The sequence below is a fragment of the Biomphalaria glabrata genome, chromosome 9, assembly GCF_947242115.1.
Source record: "Biomphalaria glabrata chromosome 9, xgBioGlab47.1, whole genome shotgun sequence".
Taxonomy (NCBI): Eukaryota; Metazoa; Mollusca; class Gastropoda; family Planorbidae; genus Biomphalaria; species Biomphalaria glabrata.
In genome coordinates, this window is record NC_074719.1 from 15,161,695 (window position 1) to 15,185,500 (window position 23,806).

A 23,806-nucleotide genomic window follows, 5' to 3' on the forward strand; every position below is an offset into this window, starting at 1 on the left:
GCCCTTGTATCAAATCTTTATAAAAAAAAAAATGCAAGTTCTTACAGTATTTTTGGACACGAAAATGTGTTATAAAGTGATTTGTTTATAGGATCCTTAATAAAGTTAGGGATCATATTGTCTGTTATGTAGCATATAGTCTTGTTTAATATTCTACAGTGCTTTATGCTTTTGTTTGTTAGTGTATTTTATATCATCATTTATGTAAGAGTGATTAATTACACACTCAAAAATAATTTTAAAAAAGAATGAGTATTGGCATAAAGCAACTCAAAATAACTACATTGTAATTAGTTATTAATAGAATAAACCTATTTAGGTTTTATCATTTATATATAATTTATACATTCTTCTTCTAGCCAGCTTTTTGCTGCTGAACTATAAAATCTTTTGCAGATAATTTATACAAAAAAAAAGCTTTTATAAATTATAAATTTCACTTTTTTTTTCTTTTTTTTTTTTTTTTTACAAAACCTATATTACAGTATTATAAAACCGACTTCATTTTTTATAGTATAGATATAGGCCATAAAAAAGCACTTGGAAATTATATCTTTTGTGAGATCTTCATTTTAAAAGGATATTTGTTTACTTTTCAAAAAAATGGAATGTAAATTAATTGAGTTGCTGGATTGCTCTGTATAGAAATCAACATCAATGGAACATCCTCATTTCTATACTTAAGCTTTAAAAAAAAATCTACTTGTGATAAATTTTTTTAGAAATGGATAAATCAACTTTATCCACTTTCATCATGACTGAAGAATAAATCCAGTATCTGATCTGAGAAAATTAATAACTTTACCAAACCAGCATCGCCATATGGTCATATTTATGCATTCTTTTAAATTATAGACATATTTGTTTAATTTATACTACTCTCCAGTATTAGAATATTTGACACATGTATTTGATAAATGTAAATAATGAGTGCTTCTATGTTTTTACAGTTTTAGGACCATTGTAAATGCTCATCTTTTTAGTGTGAATCTTTTATCTTTTTTTGTACTAATCAGTATTTTATTGCTCTTTTGTGATTTATATACATTAAAAAGTCATTTTATATATAACACATTGTTAAATCCTTTGTATTGTTAAGTATGAAAGAATGAGGGAGTTAGGGTTCTGCATAAATTTGAGAGTTTTTAATCTTCTCATTAACATTCTTGAAAGAGTACATTTGCACACTGGAACTGGACTGCCTTTCTGTTAGTCAGTGGACTCGGGTTGATACTCTCTGCTCCCCTGTTATCCTGCAGGAGGTTTGGACAAGGTAGTAGATAATCTTCAACTCTGAAAGAACATCCGAAACACGTACAACATTTTACACAAACATTTTCTTTTTTTTAATTCTGTCTAAAAATGTCTCAAGGCTAGACATTCTCTGGTATCAATTTAGCATACATAATACAGGGAATATGATTGTTGTTGTTGGCTATGTGTCTTGAACTCTAATATGATCTCAGAAAATGGAAGATTTACTGCCAGTCCTAATGGTAATATATCTGACAACGTCCTGACTCTAAAACATTCTTTTGTGATTCCATTGATTTAAAGGCTGAGTGTTCACTGATTGAAAAACTTGGTTTTGTTGAAAGTTTCTTATTGACTGATAAATCTAAGCTTTCAGTTTTCTCTACAGTACTTTCTCTATTAGCTTTCTCCATCCCTATTTCTGAGGTACCTCTTTCTTCTATTGTCCTTTCATTTCTTGGAATGGGAGTAATAAATGAAGATGGTATTGAAGAACACAATGTATCTGGAAAGGAGATATTTGGATATTTAGATGTTTCTTGATGGTTTTGTAACCCAGATGTTTTTTTGGGTCCACGCTGAGGGCTGGGGAACTGATACGAGTGTGCACTGTGAAATATTTTCAAACGTTGATGACGGCGCCACTTTGCTCTCCTGTTTGAAAACCAAACCTGTTAAAACAAAAAGGATTTTTTTTTATTTTTGAATATTTGGGCTTTATTATTTAAGTCAGTTCTTTTTTTTTTACCTAAATAATGAGCATGATATACTACAGCATTTGTAGCTATAATATCAACATTGAACCTTTTTTTTTTTCATTTAATAGGCACTAATATAAGAATATAATAATCCCTAAACTTGTATACATGCTATTAATTAATCTTTCAATCAGAATAGGAGAACTGTATCAAATGAAAGGCATAGACTAGTTTGTTATTGTAATCAAGCTATCATAAATAAACCCAAAGGTGGGTTTCTAATTTATGTTTGTGTATATACTAAATGGTTTTCCAAACTATGTTCTACAGAACACTTTAGTGTTCTTTGGGGTCAGAGTAGAAGTAACATGAAGTAATTCTTAAGTACAGGCAAACATTTTAAGAGACAAAGGAACTTTTATGTAAAAATCCAAACTTCAAAAGATTACAAATGGCAAGCAACAAAAGTTCAATATATATAGCACTCCATCAGGTATTTTATTTTTAAAGTGAGATATGTGTGTTTAGAGGAATTATCAGAAAATAAAAAAGATTCCTAATTAACATTATAGATTTTGGTCAACCAACTGTAAACCTGCATACCTGAACTCTTGCCTCTGATAGATTAGTTTTACTTGCTAGAGCTTCTCTTGTTGCCACTCCTGGATAGTGTGTTTTCTGAGGCAAACAAACATCAAATATGATGGCATTTTGTTTCGTTTTAATTATTGCTTTAAAAAAAAAAGACTTTTATAGACTATTTTTACTTACACTATACTAAGAAATACAATGGACTAGCCTAAATATGATGTAGGCCTAGGCCTATAGTTAATCTTCTTATTTTTTGTAGTCTAAAAAGAACATTTAGCTTTAGCCTGGCCTAGATCATGTTCCTGTCCAATGGTCACAATTATGAATGATGTCTAAAGACTAATGATGACTTATAAGCTCATTCCATATCCCCGTTTCTCTTTTATAGTTCTCTTTTTTTGTCTCTTACCACAAATTCTTGTTCTAGAAGTTCAAGTTGACTCTGTGAGAAAGTTGTCCGGTTTCTCCGCAGCTTTTGAAAAGTGTCTTGGTCACTTAGTCCACATTGAGACCCAGTGGAAGTTTCTGCGGGAACATGATGAACAAGATAAACTTAGAGGCCAACGTTATTTGGGATTTTTACAATAATGTAATCAATGTCAAGGATGTTAGATTGAACTTTATTAATGTTAACTAAATAGACCTAAAAAATAATTGAGCTAAAACTCTAATGTTAACGATATATGTATATATCTCAATGTATAGCAGTTGATCCTCATATCAAATATCATTTATTATTCTAGTTAGTGACCATTTTTGTTTAAATATGTCTTAATTCCTAGAGGGAAAGTCAAATAATTCTTCAATGTGAAAATTATTTTGTACTAAAACCAGATATAGGCCCTACCTGTTAACTATCTCACTGTAAGGTCAACGTTAGTCAACAATCACAAAGAGGAGTGGCTCAACCAATGGGCATCAGGGAACACAATCAGAGCCATGTATAAATAAATTACTGTGCCAAACAAACTGGACAGTATTAACGTCCTCCCCCGCAAAGAGCAATCTACAATCTTTCCACTAAAAACACAGGACATATATATATATACCTCTGTTAAATTACCATCTTAACAAAATAAATCCCACACACCTACCCCTGTTAGTAACTGCACCCACTCTTGTGAAACCGTAAACCATATCCTCTTTGAATGCCCCTTCTTAATCCACCTTAGGCAGACCCTACTACCACTACAGCCCAACATAACCAACACCCTGTACTAGGCTGTACAGCAGTGCTGAACAACTGAAGAAAACAGCACGCTATTTTTCCTTTGCACAGTCTGCAAAAGAGCTGACAGCTCAGCATTAAAAAGTTGGTTAGAAGAAGAAGTAGGTACTACAAAGAGAGCTTCGAATATTTTATTCCGCACTGCTAAAAACTACCCAAACTTATCATGTACTTCTTTTAATTTTACTAAAAACATAGTCATGGCTTTTCAACACTTCCTTTATTTTATACACCGGATACACCAAAAAGCTACATACTTATAATTGTTCCGTCATGAAAATCTCCAATATGGCTGCAGTGCATATTTTTTAAATTTATCTATAAATCATAACTACAAATATTTAATAGCACAAAATATACTGACTTTATTTTTTAAGCAATCAATTACTCTTTTTGTGCATACATCGAATCGCCATTGTATACACCAGTGTTTCTACAGTGTCCTACAGGAGGCAATAAATGTTTACTTCTGGATGAATGCTTCAAACTACAAGTCAATGATATCGTGAAGGAGACACGGAGAAAGAAAAGCTGGATGTAAAGCTGGATGTAAAGCTGGATGTAAAAGCTGGATGAACTCTAGCTTATCTCTTGATATGCAAATGAGAACGACCTCAGATGGTGTGGAGAAACTTGGCAGCGCATACCGCCAAAGCACCCCCCCCCCCCCAACTATACAAGTCAAGAGTTAACATATGATAGTTCTACTTTTAAAAAAAAATAGTTTAGAACATTTCAAGTTGATTCAGGTGTAGATTGGTGGTCGAGTGGTAAAGCGCTTGGCTTCCGAACGTAATTTTACATTAAGGTTCCCTGGTTTGAATTCTGGAGAAGACTGGAATTTTTCATTTCGGGATGTTAAGGGCGAATCCACCCAGCTCTAATGATAACGGACATTAATTGGGGAAAAGTAAAGGTGGTTAATCGTTGTGCTGACCACATAACAACCTTGTTAACCGTGGGTCAAAGAAACAGATGCCTTTTACATCATCAACCTATAGACCACAAGGTCTGAAAGGGGAAACTTTACTTTTACAGGTTTAGATTAAGAGTTAAATGTAATTCAAAAGACAAAACTAAACCCAATACCTTCGTCAGTATTATATTGAAGTTGTCCGCTTTCTTCCTCTTCTTCCATTTCATCTGACACGTGTTGCGATGACGTAACAGGAAGTGGAAAAGGAAACATCTGATTGGTTCTTGGGGTATGAGCTGAAGAAGTCTGTGCCATAGCCAGAAGAGGATTGGCTGCCATTGAAGCAGCCGAAGACAAATGTCCAGGTCCAGATGGAGGCCACCACGGTGACGGATACAGGGGATGAAATACCTGGGATGCCATCCTGGCATACTCTGTGGCCGCCTTCTCCGCGGAACGATTTCTGAGTATTCTGTTGATGGAGCTGACGCTGGGTACATTGCTGTGAGTGCATACACCTTTCACAAAGTAGACAATAACTTTGATTAAACAAGGTCGAATAAGACTAAGACTAAGACTGCTTTATTGATCCTTACGGAAATTTGTTGTGATTACAAGGACTCGTTTCTTATATAAAGACAACACAACAGAAAAATACACATAAATACAACAGACAACATAAAGAGTTCATTCAGCGACTACACACAGGTATCTTGGTGCATTTCATGTTCCCTGATCAATGAGTGGCGATGAAAGAGTCTGACCGAGTGTCGAGTGAGGTACGAACGAGTTTTTGGACCGCTCCGTTCTTGTTTTGATTGACAGCAGTCGCCCACTTCGCGACGACCTGACGTAGTTCTGATGGAACGGGTGGCCGTTGTCTTCCAAGATTTTTTCAATTTTTCTTAGGCACTTTTGTTCAAAAAGTTCCTTTAAATGTGGTAATGTTGTGAGTGTAATTTTTAATGATTTTATAATTATGTTTTCTAGACGTCGCAACAGTTTAGATGAGGCGTTGCCTTGACAACAAGTTATTCCGTATCAGGCGTATGTTAGCAGATTTTGTATAGTCGCGCCGTAAAAAGACTCAAGGATCTTCTTGTTTAGTTTAAAGCTATTGAGTTTGTATAGAAAAAAGAGTCGCTGGGCTGTTTTCTTTGTTAGAGTTCCAAGGTGGTCTTCCCATGAAAGCTTGTTGTTGATGATAACGTCTAGATATTTATATGCCTTTACTTGTTCTATAGATGTAGTGTTTATTTGGAGTTCACGTATAGTTTGTTTTTTCTTTCTAAAATCTATTATAAGTTCTTTAGTTTTTGTGACATTCAGTTCTAGAAAGTTGTCGGTGCACCAGTTTGTAAATTCTTCTATCGAGCTTCGATACTGAGTTTCGTCTCTTGAAATAAGACCGACTATGTCAGTATCATCTGCAAATTTAATGAGTTTAACTGAGTCATAGATGCTTCTTTTGTCATTAGTGTAAAGAGTGTATAGTACAGGAGAAAGTACACAACCTTGTGGAGCACCCGTACATAGTACTCGAGTTGACGATTTGGTGTTGTTGACTTTGACATACTTGACTAAGATAATTTCATGTGCTCAATGTGCTAAGCAGAGAACACTGAGATAGTTTAAAAGAAGCAAATGATGAAAAAGAAGGCAAAGCAAAAAATGTAATAGTAAAAAAAACACAGCATTTAAGGAAATTCTTATATCACACTTTTATTTAAAAAAAAAAAAACAGATCTATTCGCCAAAACCCAGTGTTATTGATATTTGTCCCAAATTCTAATTCTATGCAGAGTTATCGTGTAGCCTATAGGCCTACAGCTCTTCGCCTTCCTCAACTCACTTCAGACCCGTTGTGGGTAAAAGAAGAATCCGTGAACATTTTCTTTGGGCCTGAAACGTACATCCTGAGTTCTAGCCGAATCCACAGATTAGATAAACCTTGATCTACATGGGAATATGGTCTACAATGGAATTCGTATCACCGCCTGGTTTTATCAGATAGTTTAGAATAAGAAGATTTGAGTCTCTCAAGACGTCATTCAGATTTTAACGGTAGTGATGATAATGAATTGGCTTTAAGCTAGATGCATTGTTATAGAAAAGAGATCTACATTCCATTTGCTAAGATTATTCTTCAAGTCAGGTTAAATTAATAGGCCTATATTTCATTTCTGACCAACTTTGTCACTGATTGACCTAAACTAAAACGCCTTATTGGTGTATAAACACACACACACACATAAAAAAATAATATAAACAAACTAATAAAATGTAATTGTGCTTGTTCCTCCTGAAAAAAAAAAAGTTTAAACTAACCATCTGCTAAAAGTTTATCTCTTATCTCCCATGCAAACATGGTTGGGTTCTCTCCCTTGTACTGTTCAATTCTGCCAACCACTGTAGGTGTCGCCACTTTAGGCTTGCTCCCGCCGATTGAACTACAACGAAAGTTTAACGGTTCGTAGACTCGACCTGTGGTTTTGAAATGGGGAAATTCATAACTACAAGTGTTAAGCTCAGCACTATGGATCTATACACATTTTATCTTGAATACAATATATAAAAACAAGTAACATTTTTAAAAAGTTTTTTTTTTAAACAATTTCTCCTTTATAAAGCTAATGGTGATCTATAGGTTAATATTTGTTCCACTCTCCAGAACTATCCAATAGTGCAAGCATCTTTTCAGCGAGCTTGCACAATCAAGTTTTTCGATTAGGACTACAGACTAAGACTGCTTTATTGATCCTTACGGAAATTTGTTGTGATTACAAGGACTCTTTTCTCATATAAAGACAACACAAAAGAAAAATACACATACATAAATTGTCATATACCAAAACGAATGTCAACATTTTAATAAATGTCATAAACCAAAACAAATGTCAACTTTTTAATATTGTTATAAACCTGGTGGTGGCACAGATGGGGGTGGTGTGTGTGTGTGTAGTCAGCCAACGCCAATCGCCCCAGGCCAGCGCTAGATGAGCGGTCGAGCGTGACGAGTTACGACGGTCAGCCGAGACGAGTTTCAACATGACGGTTCGGGAAGGATCGGCGTCGTGAACACAGCTCAGGAGCGTCACGAGAATTGTAGTCATCTGACCACCCAGAATGGTCGAGCGACGTTCTGTCCGGTTCTAGAAGGCCAGCAGGGACCCTATATAAAGAGCGAAGGTATCAGAGACGAGTCAGTCACAACTTCCCGATCTACAGTTCGTTACAACGGCTCAGTACAAGTCCGAGACGAGACAGAGAGAGACCAGTGCAAGAGTTGATACGGCGGAGAGATATTTGTACAGTCTTGTGTTACATGCTGCCAATTGTACAGTGTTGGCTGTTATTTATTGACATTAAACTATTACGTTACTTTGAAGCCCAGAGTTGTCAAGTTCTTTAAGTTGGTGGTGTCGTTTGGTGCCATTTGCAGCGAGCCTGGATAGGGAGATTCGTAACAACTGGTGTCAGAAGTGGGATCTGCAATGGCTACTACGAAAACGCTAGACCAACTCCTTTTGAAGGAACTGAGGCGAGAGCTCCGTAATCGAGATCTGAAGACGAGCGGAAACAAAGAAACCTTACAAGCACGCCTTCGGGAAGAACTGGTGAAGGAAAAAGAAGATCCGGACACATATCTTTTTGAAGTCGAACCGGACTTGCAGGGATATATGGCAGCTATGCAGGGACAGATCGCCAGTAACATACAGGAGCAGATGGCAGCTATGCGAGAACAGATGAACTCGGGGCAAGAAAACACCAATTACAAGATAGACAAAATGGACTCGGGAATCAAAACGGAGTTATTGACAATGAACCAACGCATACATGCTGTGGAGGAGAGAATCACCAACATTGACGTGCAGATGAATCAGAGGGTCGACGCAGTGGAGAAGGCCATTGACGAAATGAAGATACAAGTCCAACGCAAGCACACCAATGTACCAGAAGCAGATATGACATCACTTGTAACTGAAGTCTCCGGGAAAATGAAGCCCCCCGTATTTGATGGTTCCGTGTCCTGGTCAGTATACAAGAAGCAATTTGACGCAGCAGCCAAGGTTAACAAATGGAACAGTGAGGAGGAGAAAGCAACAGCCCTCGTGTTATCCCTAAGAGGAAAAGCCTCCGAATTGCTACAGTCTCTACCGAACCAGCAAGACTTCGCCGCCCTTGTCCAGGCTATGGAACTCCGATACGGGGATGAACATATGCAAGAAGTATATCGTGTGCAACTAAAGGCCAGACAACAGCGCCCCGATGAAACACTACAGGAGCTAGAGACAGACATCGAACGTCTCGCACATTTGGCCTACCCAACAGCCGCACAAGATTTTCTGGAAGTCATTATTACAGACGCCTTCATTGATGCGCTTCGAGACCCCGAGTTGAAGAAAGCCACCAGAGTTAGTGGTAGACGTAAGGCCAGTGAAGCCCTCGTATACGCTCTCTCCTATGAAGCCGCCAAAGACGCATCAGGGAGCACTCATCAAGGCCGAAAGTTGGAAGTCAAAGAGGAAGAATTTGCACAACTTGTGAGAAGGGTGACAGAGGCACTAGATGAACGACGAACAAACCAGATACCAGAAAATCAACCTAGGGCTCCTGTACGATGCTGGAATTGTGGTGAACTCGGTCATATACAAAGAAGCTGCACTAGAAGATTCCCACAAACTGGAACCCATTACAGATTAGAAAGGTATGCACGAGCAAGTTCCCGGGGCTACCAGGGAAACTAGCACGCGCCGGCTTCAAGGGGCAGAACCCGGCGACACAGACAATGAGAGCCCCTGCAACCATCATCCCGGTCGCCGTGCTAGGGCAGAGTAAGAGTCTGAAAATCAATGGAAAAATTGGATGTCAAAATTATCACTTCCTCCTAGATACTGGTGCTTCACGATCAGTCATACGGACGGATAAAGTGGACAGTAGCAAGAAAACGCCAGTTAGGGCCTACTCGTTGAAAACAGCTAGTGGAGAACTGATGCCCATAAAAGGCCTGATCGACATAACAGTCCAGATCGGGAATCAGTCATTCAAACACGAATTCCTGATTGCTGACGTCACAGATGACTGCATAATAGGGCTCGACTTCATGCTGAAATATGGCATTTCCTTAAATATCGGCGGAGGCACTTTACAATGTGGGGACCTTGAAGTACCCTTGCTTGGCGACGAGAATGAAGAAGGTGGCCGTGTCAGAAGGATTAGGTTGGTAGAAAATACAACCTTGCCTGCTAAGTCAGAAATGATCATTTGGGGGAAAATTGAGGACGGCTATCCCACGACAGGAACAGCGCTGGTAGAAAGCTTGGACACCAACCCCAACGGGATAGCAGTAGGAAAGACACTAGTCATGATTGGGAAAGACCTAATGGTGCCCGTAAGAATTATGAACCTCGGTACAGTAGAGAAACATTTGCGGGAAGGTAGCACCATCGCTGGCTGCCATGCTCTTGAGATGATAAGAAACTGTAGCAGTGAAAACCCCGACGAAAGACTCGAGTCCAGTGAACCGCACGTTACTAAGCTTCTGACAGAAGTCAAAACGATCTTGTCGAAAGAACAGTACACCAAAGCAGAACAATGCCTCGGAGAGTTTTCTGACATATTGCCATCTGATGAAATGGACTTTGGGCGAACAAATCTAATCCAGCATCGAATAGACACAGGAGACACTAGGCCTATACGACAGCAACCACGTCGCCTGCCGCTAGCAAAACACCAAGAAGCTATGGACATCATAGAACGAATGAGGCAGCAAGGGGTTGTTGAACCATCCAACAGTCCATGGTGTTCACCCATCGTCTTGGTAAAGAAGAAAGATGGGTCCACGAGATTTTGTGTCGACTATAGATTACTAAACGACGCCACACACAAGGACAGCTACCCGCTTCCTAGGATCGACGACACATTGGACACACTTGCTGGGTCACAGATCTTTTCCACCCTTGACCTGAAGAGCGGTTACTGGCAGGTGGGACTACACCCCGAGGACAGAGATAAAACAGCCTTCTCTGCTGGTAATGGTCTCTGGAAATTTACCGTTATGCCTTTTGGACTCTGCAACGCCCCAGCAACCTTTGAAAGACTAATGGAGCATGTGCTAAGAGGACTTAACTGGACCACGTGTCTTGTGTACTTAGATGACATTATCGTCATAGGCAGAACCTTCGAGGAACATATCGCAAACCTGAAGGAAGTATTCGAACGAATCAGAAACGCTGGAATGAAATTGAATCCAAAGAAGTGCTTCTTGTTCAGAAGGAGCTTCAAGTACCTTGGGCACATCGTGTCGAAGGAAGGAGTCAGCACAGACCCGGATAAAGTTGAAGCTGTAAACGGATGGCCGATCCCCGCTAATATCCAGGAGTTAAGAAGCTTTCTTGGACTCTTCACGTACTACAGACGTTTCGTACCAAACTTCTCCAGCCTCTGTAGCGCCCTTCATCAATTGACAGAACCGAAGCAGCCGTTTATTTGGACAACGGAATGTCAGGAGGCCTTTGAGCGACTTAAAAAGGCTCTTGTTTCATCACCCATTCTGGCCTACCCGATACCAGGCGAGACGTTCATACTTGACACCGATGCGAGCAATACTGGAATAGGTGCTGTCTTATCCCAAAAGGTAGATGGAACTGAGAGGGTCATAGCTTACTTTAGTCGGAGCTCGTCCAAAGCCGAAAGAAACTACTGTGTCACAAGGCGTGAGCTACTGGCAGTTGTGGATGCCATACAACATTTCCACAAATACTTATATGGGCAAAAATTTATCCTTAGGACAGATCACGCTGCTCTTCAATGGCTGTTGTCATTTAAAAATCCTGAAGGTCAAGTCGCCCGGTGGATTGAACGTTTGCAAACCTATGACTTCGAGACACAGCACCGAAAAGGACAAACTCACCAGAATGCTGACGCGCTGTCTCGACGACCTTGCAGAATGGAATGTAAACACTGCAGCAAGGTTGAAGAGAAGGGATTTATCATTGATTGCCAACGTCTTGGGGTACAAGCTTCCGAGTCATGGTCCGACGAAAGAATTCGAGAAGACCAGTTAAAAGATGAAGATCTGGCTCCCATTCTGCTTATGAAGGAAGACGGGCAAAGACCGGAATGGCATCACCTTTCTGATAAGGGAACTGCAACCAAGGCATATTGGGCGCAATGGGACTCACTGACAATCGACAATGGAGTTCTCAAGAGAGTCTGGGAAACAGCAGATGGAACATGCAATCGCTTACAGATGTTGCTGCCCAAAGTGAGAGTTGCTGAGGTGCTGCAAGAAATCCATAATAATTCCAGTGGGTCACATTTAGGCGTCAACAAGACCTTTGAAAAAGTACGCCAGCGGTTTTACTGGTTCGGCTACAGAGATGATGTAGAAGAATGGTGCCAAAGGTGCGACACATGTGCAGCAGCAAAAGGCCCACACAGGAGAACGAGGGGACGTATGCAGCAATACAACGTCGGTAACCCCTTTGAAAGAATAGCGATCGATGTAGCCGGACCATTTCCTGAGTCCCAGAAAGGAAACAAGTACATTCTAGTAGTGATAGATTATTTTACTAAGTGGCCCGAAGCATATGCAATACAAAACCAAGAAGCCACCACCATAGCGGAAACACTCGTGGAGAATTGGATTAGCCGTTTTGGTGCTCCTAGGGAATTACACTCCGACCAAGGCCGAAACTTCGAATCCAAGATATTCCAAGAGATGTGCCAGGTACTCGGCATCGAAAAGACACGCACAACTCCTCTTCACCCCCAGTCAGACGGAATGGTAGAACGATTTAACCGAACACTGGAACAACACCTGTCGAAAGTCGTCGATGAACATCAACATGACTGGGACACCTATATCCCAATGTTCCTTATGGCATATAGAGGATCGATTCACAGCACCACCGGTTACACTCCAGCAAAGATGTTGTTCGGCCGAGAGCTGCAACTACCATGTGACTTGTTATTCGGGATTCCGGGAAATGTGCCAGCCTCTTCGACAGACTATGTCGCAAATCTCCGAAAACGGATGGAGAAAACTCACGCTCTAGCCCGCAGAAACATCAAGATCAACAGTGACCAGGTGAAGACAAGGTACGACAAACGGGCCAATGCCGCTGGGTTTCATGAGAACGATCTAGTTTGGCTGTACAACCCACAAAGACGAAAAGGCAAGTCCCCAAAACTTCAAACAGACTGGGAAGGACCCTACCGCGTGGTAAAAAGAATCAACGATGTCGTGTATCGAATACAAAAGAGCCCAAGGTCCAAACTGAAGGTCGTCCACATCGACAGACTCCACAAGTACCATGGTGAAGCCGGATCTGCCCGGGACGGACAGATCTAAGGAGGGGGCAGTGTTATAAACCTGGTGGTGGCACAGATGGGGGTGGTGTGTGTGTGTGTAGTCAGCCAACGCCAATCGCCCCAGGCCAGCGCTAGATGAGCGGTCGAGCGTGACGAGTTACGACGGTCAGCCGAGACGAGTTTCAACATGACGGTTCGGGAAGGATCGGCGTCGTGAACACAGCTCAGGAGCGTCACGAGAATTGTAGTCATCTGACCACCCAGAATGGTCGAGCGACGTTCTGTCCGGTTCTAGAAGGCCAGCAGGGACCCTATATAAAGAGCGAAGGTATCAGAGACGAGTCAGTCACAACTTTCCGATCTACAGTTCGTTACAACGGCTCAGTACAAGTCCGAGACGAGACAGAGAGAGACCAGTGCAAGAGTTGATACGGCGGAGAGATATTTGTACAGTCTTGTGTTACATGCTGCCAATTGTACAGTGTTGGCTGTTATTTATTGACATTAAACTATTACGTTACTTTGAAGCCCAGAGTTGTCAAGTTCTTTAAGTTGGTGGTGTCGTTTGGTGCCATTTGCAGCGAGCCTGGATAGGGAGATTCGTAACAATATACCAAAACAAATGTCAACTATTTAATAAATGTCATATACCCAAAATAAAAGTCAACTTTTAATATACCAATACTAATGTCAACATTTTAATAAATGTCGCATTTCCAAAACAAATGTCAATATTTTAAGTCTTGTCCCCCCCCCCCCCTTTTTTTTTTCTTTTTCATCTGAAATAAGAAACAAAAACTAGAACACCAAATATTCCACAATCGTAGGCCTAATGATCGTTTTTGATGTTCACCGCTCCCCGAAAATAAAAACTTAAGCAAAAGTACAATTAACAAAGTCCTTGATCGTAGAAAGGGAAAGTCTCAGGGCTGGTGATGTTCAACCCATCCCCATTAATCTAGTAAATTTATAAGAAATCTAAGCAACAGTATGAACAAAACTAAAGCGGAATACTGTCAACAAATCCCCCCCCCCCCCAAATAAAAACATAAGCTAAAGCATAATTACCACATGAGTGTAGCAGTGGGGTATTTTGAATTCAAAAAAAAAAATATTTCAACTTTAATCTTTCTTCCATTCGCTAGAATCCACCAATAAATGGCTGCCTGGTCGTGCGGTTTGCGCGCTGGACTGTCGTTCAGATTTATCGATGGTCCCGGGTTCAAACCCTGCCCGCTCCCATCCCCCGTCGACCTGTGGGAGGTTTGGACTAGGAAGTAATTATCTTCAACTCTGAAGGAACATCCGAAACATGTAAAACATTTTACAAACAAAGTAATATCTACGAGAATTTAATTAAAGCCACGGCACCAAAGTGAACTACGGTCACTTAAGGTTCAATCCTAACCCAAATAAAACATTTCACTCATTGATTTGTTTTTCTTATGAGCTCCATTAATAAAGTGCAGTGATTGGCAGATGTAATATTTGACCTACAATTTTTAAAAGAAAATTAGCAAGATATTGCAATGTAGACACTTCAGATTAAACTATTTTTAAGTTCCGAAAACAGGAAATAATGCTGGGAGCTCCCAGCAATCCCCCAGGCCCCCAAGCTGGCGAAGGAGGGGTATGTACTGTCATTCCACTAACTCCAGAAAGAACCTACTCTAGCTCTAACGCACAGAAGACAGCTTTAAAAATTTACAGACTAGCTGTAACGAACATTGATAATATAAAAAAAATCCTGGCTGCACACATGTATATATATTATTTATCACACTTATATTTAAAAAAAAAACACTTGGGGAAAAACATGTAAAGATTTCTGTAAAAGAATGAAAGACATTATCATCCTCTGAAAATGGTTATACCACTGACAGACAGCATACACCGCCGTCTGACCTAGATTTAGAAATATGTGTAGCCTACATATAAATATTAGGCCTATGAGATTTTTTAAATTCATTTTTTTTTTATATTTTATTTTATTTTGAAATTGAATTTGTTGAAAGAATTTAATGTGGAAATAAGTACATAGACTGTTTTAAATATATATATATATATATAAACTACCATCAAACACCAGCTACGCCCGTTGATATATTCCCAGGTATGTATTTAATATGGACCAGTAATTCCCTACCCCCCCTTTTTTTTTTCTCTTTTCCACTTTCAATAAAATTTTCGGAACCGTAAATAAATCGCATTTTGCACATAGTCCGCTCTTCCGCATAGTATTCTGGTGAGGACCCCCTCCTTCCTTTTTTTTTGTTTTTTAATTTCCAATGAAACAGCTCAACTTTTACTATTCTTCACCATACTTTTGGCCCGTAAGTTCTAGTATCTGTTAGGGTTAGATTGGAACGGCCCACTTTATAACGCCCTTCTCTTACCCCTACTTTAGATCCATACAAGCCCTCCCCCCACCCACCCACCCACCCCCCCCCCAAAAAAAAAAAAAAGACACACGAAGCAGGAAAAAAGATATGGAAAAAAAGCACACAAAAAAAGGGCCAAAAATAAAAACAAGAGGCCTAGAGCTAAGGATTCCTAGGACGAAAACGCTAAATGAATAGCACAAATAACCTACTTAGGTTTCCTTTTCTTAAAAAATCAATCGAGTGTGTTTCTATGTTTATTGTGTTACTGTGTTATTCCTACTATTACTTTAAATACACGGTATTTCATATGAAAAACTATTATATATAGGCTACTTTTCATTAATCAACTTGGTTACGTTGTCACAAGCTCTTATACCGACTTACGCATAAAAAAATACACTACGCTGATGATCCAAAGTCTGTTAGATCTACATCAAACCTCATAGTTGCTACTTTCTCTTGGTCTGTATTATACTTCTAAATTCCACCTAGGCCTATCTCTTATTAATCACACTTTAGCATGCGCTATTATGTGATTTAAGTTTAAAAACAAGAAAAACATTTAAAAAAAACATAACTTTAAAAAAAAAAAGCTTATACGAACTGTAATTGTATCAATTAGTTTGGATCAGTCATGTAATTATGATATCTAGACTAACAATAATAAATCTGTGCGAGGAGGGGGGGGGGGTGGAGAGTATATATATATGGCATTTTACGTCTCGAGAGACGATCTTTTCCCTTTGCAATATATATATTACTATTTTGCATGGCCGGTCTTAGGCCACTGCAAGCTATGCGACCGCAGTGGGCCCCCACTTTCAAAGGATCCGCACTTTCATAGGACCCGCTCTAATTAAACCATTTTATAACTTTAAACAGATTTTCCGCGCCCTCCTGTCGATTTACCAGTAGCTCCTGGAATTCTCCCGAAATCGCAAAATATACGAAAAAGTCCTTTAAATATACGGAAATATATACACAAAAATTGTCATTTTGGGGTGTCATTCAATATGGAAAACAATTCTCAAAGATAGATTGAAACATTTGGTAATTCTTGCTATTGAGCAGGATCTATGTAGGAAACAGAATTATTATGATATACTGTATGACTTTGCTACACGCAAGGCTCGTAAAGTATTTCTGTACGTAGTAAAGAATGAATAAAATGCATAGACGAATTTATTTTCTAATACAAACTCTTAAATTTTACTTATTATCCGCTTCCTTACCCAAACTTGGCCCCGCGAAATCCGTTTCGCATATGGCCCCACAATGGTTAGGTCCGGCCCTGCTATTTACATATAGTAGATTACTTAGATTAGTTCCTAGTCCAAACCTCCCGCAGGACAAAGGGAGCGGGCAGGGTTTGATAAATTTGAACGACAGTCAAGCGCGCAGCCAGTCATCCGTAGTGTGAATACTACTCTTGTTTTCTCATGGACAGAAATACTTCTTACTACTCGACAAAATTCTTGAGGGAAGAAGAGAATTATATATATAGATTTTGGTTTATTTCTTTATTTCTTTTTTTTTATTCTTGCGTTGTCGGGTAAAATAAATAATTGTGCAAAATTTCAGCTTGATCCAAGATTGGGTGTCGGAGAAATAACGTATGCAAACTTTTTACTAGACAGACAGTTAGAGGGAATTGATGTATATTTTGTAATAAAGGAAAGGGCGTATTTTTTTAGCCTACCTGATATTTTTCCTCCCAAAAATGTGTATGAACATAAATCATTCTTATATAAGCTGCAATCGCGACAAACAATGGCTGGGAATCTAAACCTTATGCTGTAGATTATCTAGTACCCCCGCCCAACACCCCATGCCCTGCTTGTATTTGTGTACCTGGGAGTGGCTGAGAGTGATACTTTATGCATGACTGTAAGAATGGACAAGACATCAGTCTCTACGCAGCTCACTGTCCTCTCTTGTAGTTGGCAAACAGGTGCAGGCTACTCAATGACTTTTTTTTTGTCTCCCCTTATTTTTGTCATGGTTACACGAATAAACAAATTGGACTTTATTGATTGATAGAACAATCAAAGAATACATGTAAATATCACGTAAGCGTTCTGTCGGCGCGCCAGATATTGATTATTGAACTAATAAATCAATTAAGTCACGAAGTTTTATGAACATACAAAATGTAGACAAACTCGAAAAGCATTTCCAATTGATGGGACAAACACATAGCCAACAAGAACTTGATTTATTAGTGAAGTGAATGGATCCACTACACCATTAAAACAACTGTTAACTTCACAAAAGATGACCAATATTACAACTAACATATGTACGAGATAATATGTTTGGCATAATACGTAAGAAACAGTGCCTAGTAAATGTTCTTATTTCTATAACTTATAAATTACAGACGTTACTTCGACGGATAAAATCCTAACGTCCTCCGCGTATCCTGTCACGTCCTGTGTCATTCTGTTCATGTATTTTTTGTATCTGAATCAATTATTTTATCCGTTTATAAAACTTATATCAACTCTGTCTATCTGTCTGGTACAATCTTGGTACAAGTTATTTCTCCCACATCCAATCTCGGATCAAGTTGAAATTTCGCAGAGCTATCTCTTGTACCTGACAATACAATAATAATAAAACAAAATAAACAATTAGCTACTTAATTATAAATAATTACTTTTTTTTTTGTTTGGTATCAAACAAGGGAAAGAAATTGTACTGAAATATGTGGCGTTATAAGTTGAATTAGTCCCATTTATACTTTGTGTAGAGAACTAGGTTGTCGCTTAAAATTTGAAACTAACAAAAGTTAAATAAGAAACCTAGTTTCATAAGCACTTTGCTGGCACAGTGGTTAGTGTATTGCCTTGAGAAGACTTGAACCCTTAAGTTCGAATTGAAGTCGTACAACTTTTGTTTTTATCAAATACATTTAAAAAGTGATCACGATAACCTTCACCCAGATACCACCTTCTTCCTCCCCCCCCCCCCCCACCACCCATTTCTCACATATTGGTCCAGACAAATGATAGGATCATTAGAAAGCTAAACGCATGAAATTGCGCTAAACAAAAAGAATTGGTAATAATATTTCTAATCACACAGATTTATTATTGTTAGTATAGATCTATTAAACATTTAGTTACATGACATCCAAACTAATTAATACAATTGCACTTATTATAAGCTGTTCTTGAAAGTATCTTTTATATCTTTCTTCTTAATATGAAATTATTGTCAGTTTCCCAACCTCTGTAGGCCTATGTATTTAATAGTAGGCCTACTTTGTAGAAGAAAAATCATTTGTGAAACTAGTAATAAAAAATAATGTTTGTTACCAAATCCATTACAAAGTTTTTTTTTATAACTGATTAATATGCTTACAGTCTTTGATATGATGTTTACATTTACATTTAATTTAATTATTTTATTTTGTTCTAGCTTTCTTTCAATTCCAAACGCCTAATTCTCTACACTAAACTTATATTTCCTCAGCTTAGAACATGTTCTATATATAAACTTGATGAATTAACGTAAAGGGTTAATTTTTTTAAATTCATGTCTTGACATCGAGTATGAGCTTGTATGCAAAATTTGATGACGGATGAATCGAAGTGGTCGAAAAAAAAAATCCAAACAACATACAATAAAGATACAGAATGAGTTAGTATAAGCGTTGTAAGAATGGTTCCGGACTAAATCTACAATAAAGAGCATAAGAATACCCTAGGTGCTTTCTAGAAGATCTGAATTACAAGGATCCTAGCAGGACTACAGGCTATGGCGGCTAGCAGAGTTCGAACCCGGGACCATCGCGACCAACGAAGGACAGTTTAGAGAGCATACTCCACGTCCAGGTAGCATGTTTTGCTAACTTTATTTGTCTTGGGGAGGGGAGGGGGAGAGAAAAGTGATACAATAATTCGCTGGCCAAAAAGTACGAGTGAGCAAGTGGGAAGGAGGCATTATAAAGCGAGCCGTTCTAATTCAAGTAAAAAAAAAAGCATTACTATGCGCAGGGGGGGGGGGGACAAAAGGTTAGAGAGAAGGAGATAACAGGCCGTTTCCTTTCAACGCAACAGGGACTAAAAAGTGTTGAAATGCCAACCGTTTTAGTGGAAGTGCAAACAAATAAAAGGAGAGAGGTTCTGGCCAAAATGTACAATATAAAACCCGGAAACCAAAAAAAAAAACGGGCGTAGCCGGTGGGTAATGCTAGTATAGTATATATACACACAGCTTTCCAACTCTTCCTCCTTTGAAAACAAAGAAAATAAGAAACTTACCTAGCATCTTAGGCAAATAGTCTTTGCTCGGGGCGCCCGGAGACTCACTACTCAACGGAGCCAGGAGAGGTGCCGTGTAAGGGAATCCGAGAAATGGCGAAACATAGAAGTGTGGCAATGACATCACCTCGTCCATCTGAGGACCGAACATTGGATATTTTATTTGAATAGATCAAGATCTATCGATTAATAGATCACATACACAGAATCTGTTCAAACTTTGTATCTTTTTTAACTGCCGTCGTGAGGGGAAAAGCTGCTGTTAGCTTTGTTGTATAGTATTCCTGTCCTTCTGTTCCTTGTAGATCTCAAAAGTATAAGGGTATTGAAAATCTAATTTTACCATATTTCGTGGATTGCTTGATAAGTTTAGGTGCAATGGCTAATTTTTGAGCGAACTGTATAAATATATTTTATTAATTTTAATTTTGGATTTTTCCCTTCAGAAAAAAACTTTATTTCGGAAATGTGTATTAAGAAAAGGAAAGGCGAATGTCCATTGTCTTCGTCACATCTTATCCTAATCAAGGGGGGGGGGGGGAGGACATATAGGGTGAACTCTGCTTTTTTGACATTCCAGATTTTTAGCACCACAAAAGGAAGACATCACCCTTTAAACAAGCAATAGGAAAAAAAATACTTTTTAAAAGCAAAGCTTAGCTAAGGGAAGAACCTTTAAGTACTTCCATTTATCTGAAAAATGTGCACAAGTTCAACTAACGTGTATAAACTTTCTACCAGACAAAGACAAGGAGTTAATTAAGCTTTGTAAAAAAAAAAGTGTAGAGAAGTGCAAGTAACGTTGTTATGTCTGAAATTTTGATGGCGATTCCAAATTGTAATCGCAGGTCAAGCGCAACTCTAAGAGATTGGCATTAGGCATGGTAATCGTTTACTAAATATTTCGTATTCGACTAGAATTCTACATCACTATTAGCGGCCCCCGTAAGGGGAAAAAGCCGCTATTAGGTTTGTGCAAAATGTCCGTCTGTCCGTCTGTCCGTCTGTCACACTCAGATCTCGAAAACTAGAAGAGATATGAAAAATATTATTTCATCATTAAATCCGGCTTGAAAAGTTTAGGTGCAACGGCTACTTTTGGTTTTCTAAAAGCAAACCGTTTAATTTATAAAATTAATTATGCAAGCGAGTTTTTCATAAAAATACACCAATTCTAAAACAATTACGTAAATGTAAGGGAGGCAATGTTACAATATGCTAACAAAGATGGACAATTTTTGTGTATTTTCAGTATCACTAAGTCAAATATATTTTTAAAATGTACAGGAAATGTTTACAACAAATACAAATAATATTTAAAGACGTTTTTTCTGGTCAACTAGCTGCTAAAATTAAAAGAAAACATTTCTGTTTGTTTATAAAGGCTAATAATGCACTTTGTATGTAAATATCACGCACATTTTTTTAAATGGACTTTTTATGCAGCGATTTTTGTGCAGTAGCGTAACGTCGCAACATGATCAGGTGCTAAACCAATTCCTTAAACTTTTTTTAAAAATCAGATTTTATTTATTTTTTGTTTAGTGCCCCCATCCGAATAAAAGAAGCTTATTTTTGTGCGTTTTGTCTGTTGGTCGGTCTGTCCGTCACGATTAGATTTAAAAAACTAGAACTCTAAAAGCTATTGAAAATCTGATTTACCCTTTAATGTTCCTCCCATAACATCTCAATAGTTTTAAGTATCTAAAATTGATTGTTCCGGATTTTTTTGTGCAAAACTAATCAACGCCAACAAATGTTTGTTTGCTCTTCTAACTTATATTACATTCAATTTCCATGCTTAAACGTTGCAAAAACACATTATCAATAATATGTTGTTCCGTTTTTTATGTAAATAGCATATTAATGCTAAATCATAATCTCTATACTGACTTATATTTCATTAAGTGTAAAAGTGTTCCGGATATTGTTTTATAAAACATGAATTATGCCTAATGATTGTTTGAAATCGCATAAGGCTTTTAAAAAAAGTAATTTACTAGAATTGATTACTGAAAATTACTTTTTAGACATTTAATTTTCTTGTAAAACATAACATAGAAGTTTTGTAATCGATAAAGAAAGTTCCGGATTTTGTTTCTTACAAATCGTCGCCAGAAATTTCCGAATTTATTTAAAAATCTACTAACGCCAAATAATTGTTTGAACTCCCTCTTCTAATTAATAAACAAATAATCTTCTCATTTACGAAATAATGTTTTTACGGATTTTTATGAAAAATATTTTAACTCACTACTCTCTTACAGTACATTTAACTTTCTACCTAAAACATTAAAAAATCTAATTATCGTTAATATTATGTTCCGATTTTTAAGGAAAACAGAATCCAAACACCAAAGTAAGGTATGAAAATCTCTCCACGTGGCTGTAGTACATCTAATTTTTATACGAGACCATCCAAAAAATTTAATTAACGGTATTACATTTATCTGAAATTCTCTTTTTCTTTTACTATTTATACAAACATCCTGAACAATCTATTATATAAACTTTTCAATTGTGTTCATACCTAAAAATTATTGCGATGTTTTGAAACGTAAAATAAAGGTTAATCAATTTTTAATAACTTTTAGTTGTTTTTTTATATCAAGATAACGGACAGACCGACTGACAGACAAAACGCAAAAACAATGTGGCTTTGATCCTTTTTAAATAATATCTATTAGAACTCAGTGCACCAATGTCTATGAACCCTCGTTAAATATCTCGTGTAAATAAAGACATTTTTTTTTATGGTACCGGTACTAGCCTATTGTGAGGTAATGGAATTTTTTTTCTTTGAATGGACTCTTTAAATGTAATGTTAAAAGAACGCACTCGGTGCACCAATGTCTATTAACCCTCGAAAAAATTGCTTGTATTAATGAAAACATATTTTAGTCTAACTAAGCCGTGTGACGTAGTGTTTTTTTTTTCCTTTGACGTCACATGGAATGAATTCTTTAAATGAAATGCTAAAAGAACGCACTCGGTGCACCAATGTCTATGAACACTCGAGAAATGGCTCGTGTTGATAAAGGTGATTTTTAGTCTAGCTAGGCCTTGTGACGTAGTGTTTTTTTTTCCTTTGACGTCATATGGAATGAATTCTTTAAATGAAATGCTAAAAGAACGCACTCGGTGCACCAAAGTCTATGAACACTCGATAAAAGGCTCGTAATGATGAAGGCGATTTTTATTCTAGCTAGGCCGTGTGACGTAGTGTTTTTTTTCCTTTGACGTCATATGGAATGAATTCTTTAAATGAAATGCTTAAAGAACGCACTCGGTGCACCAAAGTCTATGAACACTCGATAAATGGCTCTTATAGATGAAGGCGATTTTTAGTCTAGCTAGGCCGTGTGACGTAGTGTTTTTTTTTCCCTCTGACGTTATATGGAATTAATTCTTCAAATGAAAAAAGAACTCGGTATAGTAATGTTTATTAAGCCTCGTTATGTGACTCGAGTTTAAAAAAGGAATGATATCTTGATTTAGATCTAATCTAGATTTTTTAAACTAGATCTAGATTTTTATTACAGTATATCTAGATCTGGATTTATATTCTAATTAAAATTATTTTAGAGTCTAGATCTAGAATTTCTAGATCTAGTTTAGACTAAAATAGACTAGATTAAGATGTAGAATTTCAATTTCTAAACTTAAAGTGTAAAAAAAAAGTGTAGATTTTCATTTCCAAACGTTTTGATCAATATTGTAATGTTTTAATATACTAAAACTAATCTACTATTTTTTTATTAAATTTAAATTTACGGCAAATGAATCTTTGAAACATTATTACTTTTGACCATCTGATGGCTGCCTGGTCGTGCCGTTTGCGCGCTGGACTGTCGTTCAGATTTATGGACGGCCCAGGGTTCAAACCCTGCCCGCTCCCATCCCCCGTCGTCCTGCGGGAGGTTTGGACTAGGAAGTAATTATCTTCAACTCTGAAGGAACATCCGAAACGTGTAAAACATTTTACATCAAAATTAAATCACCTCTTGAATATTATTTGCGAATATGCAGATCCGACAGGGATCCGACTTCGACGGGGGCCGCCTCTGAGTTTGTGTAACACAAACTCTCTTTGTAATCTTGTTTTTTTATTTGTATTTCCGCAAGGAGATTTGAAGTTGTAATTAACGAGC

General features: G+C 37.8%; 1 protein-coding gene across 1 annotated transcript; it reads right to left on the reverse strand.

Moving 5' to 3' along the window:
- Positions 1-24: 24 nt before the first annotated feature.
- LOC106068342 (paired box protein Pax-6-like) lies at positions 25-19,787 on the reverse strand. The gene is made up of 6 exons (XM_056040756.1): positions 19,656-19,787; positions 7,016-7,171; positions 4,861-5,205; positions 2,953-3,068; positions 2,556-2,630; positions 25-1,925 (listed from the first exon to the last, which is right to left on the reverse strand). The coding sequence occupies exons 1-6, from the start codon at positions 19,777-19,779 to the stop codon at positions 1,491-1,493; spliced, it is 1,251 nt and encodes a 416-aa protein (XP_055896731.1). The 5' UTR covers positions 19,780-19,787; the 3' UTR covers positions 25-1,490.
- Between the last annotated feature and the right edge of the window lie 4,019 nt (positions 19,788-23,806).

What these genes read in the sequence shown, in the direction of transcription:
- LOC106068342 (XM_056040756.1), bottom strand. Translation starts at nt 19,779, where the DNA reads ATGTCATTGCCACACTTCTATGTTTCGCCATTTCTCGGATTCCCTTAC. An exon ending in AGATAAACTTTTAGCAGATG is followed by an intron (nt 5,206 to 7,015) that starts GTTAGTTTAAAC and finishes ACTTTGTGAAAG; the next exon opens with GTGTATGCACTCACAGCAAT. An exon ending in TATCAGAGGCAAGAGTTCAG is followed by an intron (nt 1,926 to 2,555) that starts GTATGCAGGTTT and finishes TTGTTTTAACAG; the next exon opens with GTTTGGTTTTCAAACAGGAG.